Below are 11,652 nucleotides of genomic sequence, written 5' to 3'. Positions count from 1 at the left end.
ACACTTTCCTTTCAATCGCACAGCAGATGCTGTTTCCTGTGTCCAGACATCTGCTAATTTTCAAAATCTCCACGGTAACAACGACCGCATGATGTCACCCCACGTCTACAGTCGCCTTTACGACCGCGAATACCGCAGTATGCGAGCACCGACTGACGCGTAGAGGATCCGTGCACGGATCCGCCGCCCCTCCCCGTTCAGCCCCCCCTCCGCTCGCTCCGGAGATCGGCCATGTTGCCTCTCGCGCTTGTTCCGGTATCAGGCACGAGCGTTTGAGCAGCTCGGCCGCAGTACGACACCGATACGCCTCCAGTGAAGCCCATTTCGGCACAACCCCGAAGCCAATCATGGATTTTACTACCTGACTGTGGATGTTTCTCTTTGGATACAAACCCTCAGACGTCTCCTTTCATTCAATAACCTTTGGTCACCGGGATCCCGTAAGGGGCAGAAGACGGTTTCGTGGATCATGAGGGTTTCTCGGGATTGATAATTTTTGAAATCCATTTTACGTCTGCTAGTCCTTCATTCTCAGCAGTCGTTATGTGCGTGTTCAGTCCTGTGCCGTTTAACGTTATTTCTTTTATCTCAAACTGACGGTTGAGGTATTTTTCACCTTTTTTGACGGTTGTTTTTAAAGGTCGGTAAAATAGTAAATTAATTTCTTTTGATTGGCCTTACATTTCATATTGCTCGCAGAGAGATACTTTTCCATTTCGTGTCCTCGTTCTCCGCGACTGTCATTTTTAAGCTCTAGGAGGTTATTAATTGTTTTTAAACTGGCTCATTTCGTTAGGAAGCAAATATAAATCTAAGTAAGTGAGCTCCATGTTAGTATCTCCAAGAAGACTTTAAATCATCATCAAGGACCCTGCTGGTTATTTTCAACTGGAGACTTTATTAAAAGTTTTTTTTCTTCCTCCACATATGGACTGATGTTGGGCTTCAACTTGTTGATCTCTGTCTGCGTGGCTAGTTTAAGCTAGCTAGCAACACTGATTACTTCTGTCAGGCTCCGAACAGACGAATAGCCTCCAACGGCAAGCTTATAAATGCTGGTCAACCACTAAAAACGATTTTCCATTTACATTACCCCCCTTTGGCCCTGTTTTTGAGAATATCTGGGCGAAAATGTCAACCCGGCCTCAAGGTGTTGGTGTTATAGAGAATTCATCCAGCCAGGTGAGAAATATCTTCACTGACTGCACAGAAACTAATATGTATGATTATGTTTTTTGTTGTGGTTGTTGTTGTGAATGATGTAATTCTTGCTTTTCTATTGAATTGTATTTCTCTCAAGCTGAAAGACAGATGACTGGATAAAAAAAAGTTAGTTTCCCTAACTCAACATGACTTGCCTTAACTGTTCATTGATAGGCTTGTCAAGGTAACTTTCATGTTCCTCGTTGTAGATGATGTACTTTTATGGCTGATTTAATTGTTTTTAATGCAAGTCGTTTTAATCAATAGATAAACTGAAAATCCTATCTGTTTGGCGTACTAATAATCAGTGTACTCTGCTTTATCAGTAACATAGTCTGCAGTTACAGATGAAGTTATCAGACAAGCAGTTTAGACCCGTCTATAGCACTTGTTTTCGACTGGGGCCCTAGGAAATTTCCAGGAGGACTTTGAGATTCACCACCCCCAAAAAACCTGTGAGTTTCCTCCTTCTGTTGAACATGAAAGGTCTTAATTGAAGCATGTTGGTAATTAAAAAGTTGACGATATCCATTGACATCCATGGTAGGAAAAAATATGGAAGTCAACAGCTTCTTTAAATGATCTAATTTTGTCTTCAACAGAAGAAACTCATACAATCTATTCCTTTAAAATATTCTAAAATAAGCTAAAACTAAAAATCAAGATATTTCTTATTTTAATTCACACACAAGCTTCTGGAATTCAACAATTGTATTATTTTAAGGTGCCCTAGAATGATTTTAAACAAAATTAAAAACAAAAATATCTGATATCTAAATAGAGGGTATATGGCTTATTTAAGGTCAAAAATTGTCCAGATACGGGGTTGCTGTTCCATTTACAACCCTAGAAATTGTCCCTAGGATGTAGTGCTCTGTTTTTGCCTTATTTGGAAGGGTCTTGAATATTAATGCAGAGTTCTGCTCTGATTGGCTGTTTCACTGCATGACAATGACAGCTAACACATCTATACCATCTGTCATGGCAATGATTTGACAATGATAGCTTCTTGATAGGGCTGCAACAAACTATTATTTTGATAATCGACTAATCTACCGATGATTAGACCGATTAATCGCCGATTATTGCCATCGCCGTGGACGACTAATCAGTAAGTTTTGATTCTTGTTTGATTATTCAATTAGTTAAAATATTGAAGTATACATATTCTAACTATAATATATAAAAAAGAAAATCACTTTAGCTTTTTAAAATGGTTGTTTTAATGAACTTTGAACCAAGAAAACAGTTGTCAGATTTCTGTCCAACTCGAATCAAACACAAATGCTTTCTACGCATTGTTTGAATATTCTGTTCTCTTCCAGTTGAAAAATAAAACATTAGCTGCAATTCCTCTGAGGAAAAAAGATATCAATAAAAGGTGCTGCAGAAACGGGACATTTACTTCAGGACCCAAAGAATGGTAAAATATTTATCTGCAAATAATTATTACAAGTATACAAATTACAATCTTTTTTACATGACTATTGGGCTGACCTTTTTAAATAACAGTATGAAACTGTAACTGACATGAATGATCATATCTCTTTTTGTAAGTCTTCTTGCATATGGAAGAAAATACAGGCAAGTGATAAGACTATACCTGATAGTGTTACAATAAGGACTCCTAAACTCGATCAAGCTTTATTCTATCCAAAATAAATCACATTACAGTAATTATTATTTATACTTTAATCATCATTATTATTAATATTATTACTATTATAAGTAGTATTACCTTCTCCAATAAAGATTTTCCACTAATTAGTGAGCTTCAGCTGGAGAACACACCTCTCGCCGGCTCTTCTTGAGCTGGGATGTTTCATCTTTAAGTGCTACGACATGCACTTCGTGCTCCCATGAAAAGTAAGTTGCCCCTTGCATGTATTGCACACGACAACATTCTTGGTTCGAAGTTTTGTGAAACTTTCCTACACTTTGCCAGATCGGATTGGTTTGCACTCTGTCATATGCGCTGTTTCCTTCTACCGCAATACCATGTAAGGGCTGCATTACACTCTAGCGCCACAGCTGTCAAATCGCGATATTGCAGGCCCTTACATTAGGTCACGTGAGATCAAACGACTACTCGACAACAAAGATATTTGTCGACTAATCGTTTCAGCCCTACTTCTGAACTTTGAATCACGAACTGACCTGGGTAGTGCGTAAATATGTTGTAAAACTGTACATTAGCTTTACAGTTTGACATTTAGAGTACTGATTTATAAATTTGATTTATTTAGCCAAACAAAGTAATGTAGAAGCCACTCAAAATAGTCTGTGTCATGTTTACTACTCACCCGCTGCAAAATAATCATACTTTAGTTCTCAAAAATATATATGTATTTACCCAAAAATAATCATACTTCAGTTCTCAAAAATATATATGTATTTACCCAAAAATAAAAATTGTCATCATTTAATCTCCATCAAGTTGTTCCAAACCTGCGTGAATTTCTTTCTTCTGCTGAGCACAAAGTAAGATTGTTTGTATATAAACAGATCTTGGGCCCAATGACTACCATAGTAGGGGGAAAAAATACAATGGTAGTCAATGGGGCCCAAGATCTGCTTATATACAAACATTCTTCCAAATATCTTACTTTGTGCTGCAGCAGAAGAAAGAAATTCATGCAGGTTTGGAATAACTTGATGGAGAATAAATGATGAAAGAATTTTCATTTTTGGATGAACTATCCCTTTAACATTGAGAAGCCTTGTCAAATGACTATCGTTTCAAGATGGTGAAGGTGACGTTAGCTACAAGGATCGAGTGAGCTGTAAGCAACTAAACAGTAGTGGTAAACGTAGTTATCTTTCTGAGTTATGTGTTAATGATGAAATATAGGCTAATTTAGATTTCAATCAGTCAAAAGGGATCGACATGCGTATCTACTGTTGTATTTTATGACAACACTGGCAGGAAATAATATTAACCTTATTAACTGTTATGTGTGCTACTTGGAGTTTCCAGTATTAGCATCTTGCGTTGGATCTAGACAACACGAGATATCATCGTAATGTTATCTTACTAAGAAACTTTCACTTCAGAAATGGGTTCGACAGTCAAGAAGTGGATAAAATCACTACTTACTGCTTGCAGGAATATGGTTGGAATCGGCCCTTTCTTCAGTTTCAGATGCTGAGCGAATCCTGCTTGATATTGTCCCAGGTTAGAAAAACTCAGTGGTGTGAAATGGGCAGAGCAAAAAAACAAATTTGAAGTAAATTATTGTGGTATCCGATTATAATCAACATCAACCATGACTGTTGACATTTTTTTTTAATGTGGGAATTCTATGAAAAGTCGTCACGTCCCCTGCACAGCCTGGAACATGACATTTATTTCCATAACCTGCCGTTTTGGCTATCTTCGCGTGACGCTGGTTTACCTGCTGAATTGATGACTCTGCTGCGCAGCTCCACCTGACAATGAACATTGCCTGACATGCAAATGTTCGGGGCGTACATATTACTGATACCAGCGGTTGCGTCACATTTGGCATTATGTTGAAAATAGCCTGTTTTTTCATGGGGATTTTTCACAAACAAGATTTACATATGAAGGAGGAGGCAATGGTGTTTGAGACTCACAGTAGGTTATGTCCATGTACTGAGCTCTTTTTATTTAACTATGGCAAAGTTAATTCAATTTTTCATTCTAGGGCACCTTTAATCTAAATTATATCTATGGATTCTCCTAATTTCTGTAAATGAAAAAGGGCGGCAGGGGCCTCAAATGTGGTTGTGGACAGTCAAAAAGGTTTAGAAACTGCTGGTCTTTTGAGAAAATAAGTCAACAGGTAGTGCATTTGACATTGGAACCAGGAAGACCACAGGCAGTAAGAATAGCCAGCCTTGCCCCTTTCAATGTGATAAGGCACAGATTGCGGTGCGAGTGCCAGAGGATAGAAAATTGAGCCATTCGGAGTGAGGAGGAGTAGGACAGATTCAATGCTCATTAATAACTCATGTCAGTGTGACTAATGCTGACTGAGCTTCATACAATACAGGCAGCATTAACGTGTGTGTTTTCCGCTAAGTGGCTTAATGAAAAACGAAGGACTTTATATCCTTGTCCAGCTCTCCGGATGCCCTCTCTGAGATCTATAACCTCTTCTTCAGAGTGTGTCTGTTTTAGCAGAGGAAGAGTGTGACGAATGAATCACTTCTGTTAATCATACTAGTGAGGTCGTGGGTGAGTTTCAGCCTGCTATGTAGGAGGAGAGGTATGAAAATGTGTTATTATTTTGCATTATCCGCCATGGGTTTGTTCAGGCACAGGGAAGGATGCTTTGCATAAAAAAAAATCAGACTTGGGACAGTGTTTTTATGTTTATGACTTGGAGTTTTGCATCTTTGGGACTTGTATTTTTCGTTATTGACTATTTGATTGCAATGTTTATTTTAATACACATGCATCAGACAAACATGGCCGTTTTATCAATAGGACTTGCACAGACCTTGGTGTTCAGCCTGAATTGATGCCCATTTGGCCTGCCACTCTGTTCTCCAGCATTGTGGCATTCATGTTTGAAAAGCACACCACCCCAATAAGTGTTAACACAGGGTTTCCTTGTCCTCAGTTACTCAGTGTGTCACCTTGCTGATACTGTGACCTGACACCACAGTCTTGTGTTACAGTTCCCTGAAATCCCAGACCCCACAAACACAGATTTAGAGTGAGAGAAAGGGCCTTTACCTGTTTCTCATCCTCTAACCTATGCGTAACTATTGACTTCACACACAATCCAAATGGCTTTATTAATACATGCTTTTTGATTGTACAGTACACAATTAATGTGTGCATATTATTCCAAAGGGAAAATGTCTCTGAATATGTGATTGCTGTCTTTGAATCTCTGAAACATCATTAAAAAAATATCTTTTCAACTAGGCTGCAGGTTGGGCAGATAATGTAAATGTTGCTTGGTTTTAGGCATTTGCTTAGTGATGCAGTAATTGAATGCTAATTTAAAGTTCAAGTAGGTTAGATATACATTTATTGGCCGATAACAATATCTTAGAAAGCTATAAGTAATCTTAGATTGCTGAATTACAGTATTTGATATCATACTGTTTAATTTAAAGAGTAAATAGCACATGCTGCAATTACATTTTTACATGATATTTATTAAATGATGTAAATAATTTGAAATTGAATCAATAACACAATTTATACATTTTATAGAGCACATTCCTGATTCTCTTATTAAATAATTGTTTATTTATTAGAAATTCAAATACTTTTTTTCAATTATATAAATGTGTATTTGCTGATGTCTGAAAGTATATGTCAAACTATTACAATCTTTATTACTAATAGTACTAAAAAATGCTATAATACTCTTATATATGGTTTAATTGCAATTTCTGCCAAAAAATGTATTAGAACTGTTAAACAAAGTATGACAACATAGAATGGGAGTTCCTGTGCTCAGGCACTGACATTCTCTTTACTGTCAAAATAAAATTCTGAGCCTTAATCGAACAGAAACCATTATTGCCAATTAAAAAATATGGTAAATGGACTGCATTTATATAGCGCTTTCTATAGCTATCCAAAGTGTCATGTAAGGCACCATCCAGCTCATCAGGAGCAGCTGGGGTTTGGCGTCTTGCTCATTGACACTTTGACACTTGGTGAGGTGGAACCGGGGATTGAACCACCAACCTTTCGGTTTGTAGACAACCTACCACTGAGCCACTGCTGCCCAAAATACAGAGTCAAAATACCATATATCAGCCATGGCGATATACTGGTTGGCAAGGGGCAACTCGAAAGTCCAGATAATAATTGAACATTTTTGACTGCAAGATTTAAGAAATACATCAAGATGGCCTTGAGGATGAACTTTACCTTTGTTTGTTTTTTACATCCCATTTGAAAAGCCTTCTTAAAAGTGGGCATCTGGCGTTGTTACAAGAGGCATTGTATTGCAAATTCTTGTTTGGATTGCTAATTTTATGATTCTGGTATAGAACACCAATATGATGTGACACTTGTAAATATACCACATTGCAAATTATGTTTTATGTTGATTTGAAAATTTTGTGATGCTGTTTACAAAGTGTTTTGGTAGAATTTGGCTCATTGTAACATCTGTGTATTGAAAAGTATGGGGTGTCACTGTGAGGTTTATTACTGAGCTTTTATGAATAGTCTACATTAAGACCTTATTCACCAGAGGAACTTTTTCATAGTTCTTTGAGCTATTGGCGGAAGTAACTGTATTTTGGCGTGTTCACACCATAGAAACTAGGAATGATTTTAGTTCTAGAACTCCTTTTGGGGGAACTAATTTATCCCCTACTTTAGAGTAGTGTCTAACCCAGCACAAAATGAATTACCAGTGATGTAAGCATACACTGTTTGATCGAACGCACATGAAACACCAACACCTGCAATTATTTACAAAAAAAAGCCATCTACACACACGGACTGTAGCCTATTTTACTCCAAAAATTAGTTCTACAAACATGGAAATCAGGGACAGAAGGAACTCAGCCTTTACGCTAAAGACAAATCCAACGCAGCTTCGAGGTGACCAACCAAAACATGATTAAGTATTTCTGCTCAGCTAGCGACATTAACCACACGGCCAACACTAATACTTTTTCATATACTGTCTACTTTCTTTTGTATATCAGTTCTATCTTATAGCATATTGTTATATACAGCCCTGTTAAACCGATCGTAACTAATAAAGACGGAGAATGTGAGAGCTGTGTGCTCAGGCTCTGGCGTTCTCAGCGCCGTTAAAATAAAGGTCAGCCTCGCCGTCAAAATAAGTCACAACACCAAGCTTGGCTTACGTCACTTCAGAGTTCCTACTGGCAAGGTGAATGCAACCAGGAAAAGGGCCCTAGGGAACCTCGTTAGTTCTCGAGGAACCACCCAGTAGGTTAGTTCCTAGAACTACCCAGTGCGAAAATCTGTGATAATTTACTCACCCTCAAATGTCTGTTTTATTGTTCACACAATTTTTTTGGGGGGACACCACAGAATTTCATTGTATGAACAAAAACAATTCTTCCAAGTTCCTTCTTTTATGTCCATCTCTGGAACATCTTTTCACCTGTTGTGATTCTATCTGTCATTATTTGCTCATCGCTGTAGCTTTTGTGGCTTTTAATGTCCGTCGAAACCAAGTGGTTTTACAGGTCACGTCTTGGCGAAGTCCTCAACATGTGTTTTGTGCTGTTCACTCTGTACCACATAGTACCACAGATCTCTGTTGGGTCCGCTGACCCTGATCGGTCTCAAAGACTCAGTTCTCCACTGCAGAGATTTACTCCATTAGCACTTCTTGCTCCACTAAGCATTTCATTTCACTGGAATAAAATGTTTTTTATTTTTTATTTTATTTTTTTATAAAAATGCCAGCAGTTTTTTATGTATGTGAAAGTAGTAATCTTGATATTATCAAGTCAGTCAAAGCTGATCTGCAAGGACTTGATAGCATTGTAGGTATGTAATCTTTTGAGATGCTTAGATATAAACAATCCATCATCATGTCATCTGTAAGGAAGGCTGGCAGGCGACTGATTATAGTAATTCTGGATTTAGAGTAAAACTGGATTTAGAACTCATTGAGATAGCATCATCTTGTAATTTAATTGTTGTTTTATCTGGAGTGGAATATCACTAAATTTTTCAATTCTAATGATTACAATATTTTAATTTGTAAATGTGTAAAGAGTTTACTGACTGGATCATCACGTAACAAAAATAAAAACATATTTCCCCACACTTGATTTAACTTGGTTTCAGTATTATCCATGTTTTATATACACAAACAGGCCAGTATTGACATAGAGAACAATAGGAAAATAGAGGTGAAAGAGCAGGTTATAAAGTCAAAACGTATGGGCGCCATCTTTGTAAATATATATATATATATATATATATATATTATGGTTAGTCTCTGTGAACTCAAATGGATGATTCTGTTAGAAATTAAAGATGCAAGTTACTACATTTAAAGAGACTAAACTGCATGCATGTTCTTAGGCTCTATGAGGGATTAGGTGTGGTTAAATCTTAAGGGGTGGACGGCATTACATTAGACTCACTGTCATTACTGATAAATTACTAGACGGAACATCAGCATGTAATTGGCGCTGTGGAAATGGCTCTCAGGTTCTGTGGCTTTATGTGGCTACAGGGAAAGACCCACAATACAGGGATCTGACCACATTAGAGTGTCTTTTGCTGCATCTTTTCAGATGCATCGTAATTCATTTTGTATATTAATGATATGAGCAAATGAATTTTGCTAGAATCAGTTTATAGTAGCTTTTGGAGATAAAGCTTTGGACAAGATACTTTCTATATGAATGTTAGAAGAACTACAGTTTGCAGTTTACCACTGTCACCAACCAATGAAGCTTGACATTTTTAACAATGTCCTCTGTCTCTTTTGTTATAGCCAGACATTATCACACGAGTATAAGGAGAGAAACTGGCCAAAAATGATTGGGAGAAATAGGGCTGTAACGATACACCAAACCCACGATTCGGTTCGTATCATGATTTTTGACCCACGGTACGATACAAACCTCGATATGGGGGGGAAACAAAACAGTTCAAAAGATATTTTGAGGGAAAAAAAATAATCTATCAGTGTGTCTCCGGCACCTGCATGTTGGTTGTGTTGCCGGCCAGTTGGGAAAGCTTCTTGATTCAAATTGTGTGGGTCTTGTCAACTACACGATTGCCATCCTTGTTCTCCACCGGGTAGCCGAAATGTTGCCATACTGCTGACTTAAAAATTGGACCTGGACAGGAAGGATAATTCTGGGAGTTGGAAGGGGTGTGTCGCGATTCTGCCTTCTCACATCGCGATATAGGTTCGTGGACCTGCATATTGCGATTTCGATTTCATATCGCATATCGTTACAGCCCTAGGGAGAAATCATAAAACTCAGTATGGCTCTCTTTCCTTTTAGGGTGTGTTCACACTTGTAGTTCGAGTAGTTTGGTTTGTTTGGTCCAAAAAACAAAACATAGTCCTGGTCCGCTTGGCGTTCACACTGGCATTTTAACAGAGAACCTAAAGTTACCGAACCAAAGGCATAGGGAGACGCTCACAACCTGATTGGTTGGCTTATATGATGTAGGAGCTTGCTTACCGAACATTCAAAACAATGCTGTGTGCGGATTAATTACACGATCATTTTATGCGTGTAAATTGCGTTATTTTTACCAGCAGAGAACTCATGAAGAGCTCATAAAATGTCCAAACATTCAAAACAGCACCAGGATTTCCTCCGTTGTATGCAGAAATGAAGATCTGTTGCAAAAGAGGCGGCGGTTCCGTCGTCTGTACTGACTAACAGTACTTCTTTTTTTTTCTTCTAGCATTTTCGAAACATGCTCGGACCAAATATTAAAGGGGTACTTCAGCGCTAGGAAGATGAATCTGTATTTAAACTGGGTCATCAATGTAGTAGAAATGTGAAATTATTTTTGAATTTGGTGCCTTCTAGACTGAGAAAAGACAGAAAAGTTATTTTTGTCTCATGGAGATGAAAGACTACAAATCCCAGAATGCTTCGCTGCCCTGTGAGGCCATTCCCAAAGCCACCAACTGGATTACTGTGACTAAGTTGGAGAAGACACTACAATTAAAAACTGAACGTGTCCATTAAATATAATAAGTGAGTCACGGCCCGAGTATCACAGCACTGAGCACTGACTGCAGGAATCAGATAAATGAGCTGATGAGCTCTCGTGATGAGAGCTGAGGTAATCGCAACTGCACTCGCGGCATACATTCACGACGCGATTTCAGTCTGGCACGTTTCAGTTCATGCCTTTGCAAGCTTAACTTTCATAGAAAGTAATTCGAGAAGTTAAAAGACTTACATTGCTCACCATAGCTCCGTTTAAATGAGTGCCTGTAGCTGCCAGCTGAGCTCTCCCTGCGAGCTGAGTGTAATCTCCCATCCCCCATACGCAAGTTCAAAACATGCCGAAATGGCTCCCTCTGCTGGCTGTAGTCTTTAGCCTTTGTGCAAACATTCCTCCTATGATGTAAATATCGTCAATTTGCATTTTTCCAGAAATAAAATGCATAAATCTCTTGTCTCAGGGGGATATGAGGGGGGAAAGCCCAATCATTTGAATATACTCATTGTCCTAATGGGTTGTTATCATAGCTATCAAAATCCAGTGTTCGGCATTTTTCGTACGTGAGTTTTTGTTGTAGATGTCTTAAAAAAAATAAAAAAAATTGTTGTGTATTGTGCTAATTAATTGAGATTTCTTACAGCTCTTACAGGTTGTTGGCCTTGTCTGTTTCGTTGCTTCTATTACTCTCCCCTTTTTTGTAAGTCGCTTTGGATAAAAGCGTCTGCTAAATGATTAAATGTAAATGTAAATACTCCAGGGTTTCTACTGATACAAAGCCATATGCTAATCTCTGAAGTAACCCTTTAATG

At 38.1% G+C, this 11,652-nt stretch overlaps 1 protein-coding gene across 10 annotated transcripts in view; it reads left to right on the top strand.

Annotated features, from left to right (window-relative positions):
• The first annotated feature begins 166 nt into the window (after positions 1-166).
• The window catches only part of mark2b (MAP/microtubule affinity-regulating kinase 2b), a 64,381-nt gene continuing 52,895 nt past the window's right edge, over positions 167-11,652 (top strand). For 2 of the 10 annotated variants that reach the window (XM_067443535.1, XM_067443525.1), the window contains exon 1: positions 183-440. In XM_067443535.1, coding sequence (XP_067299636.1) covers positions 372-440 — 69 coding nt within the window. In that variant the 5' untranslated portion in view covers positions 183-371. Of the gene's footprint in view, positions 1,183-11,652 lie in introns of all 10 variants that reach the window. The other 8 variants (XM_067443569.1, XM_067443560.1, XM_067443602.1 and 5 more) reach the window with 7 other exon arrangements.

The sequence above is a fragment of the Pseudorasbora parva genome, chromosome 1, assembly GCF_024679245.1.
Source record: "Pseudorasbora parva isolate DD20220531a chromosome 1, ASM2467924v1, whole genome shotgun sequence".
Lineage (NCBI taxonomy): Eukaryota > Metazoa > Chordata > Actinopteri > Cypriniformes > Gobionidae > Pseudorasbora > Pseudorasbora parva.
The sequence above is the reverse complement of the archived record's forward strand: the minus strand, read 5'-3'. Positions and strand labels throughout refer to the sequence as shown.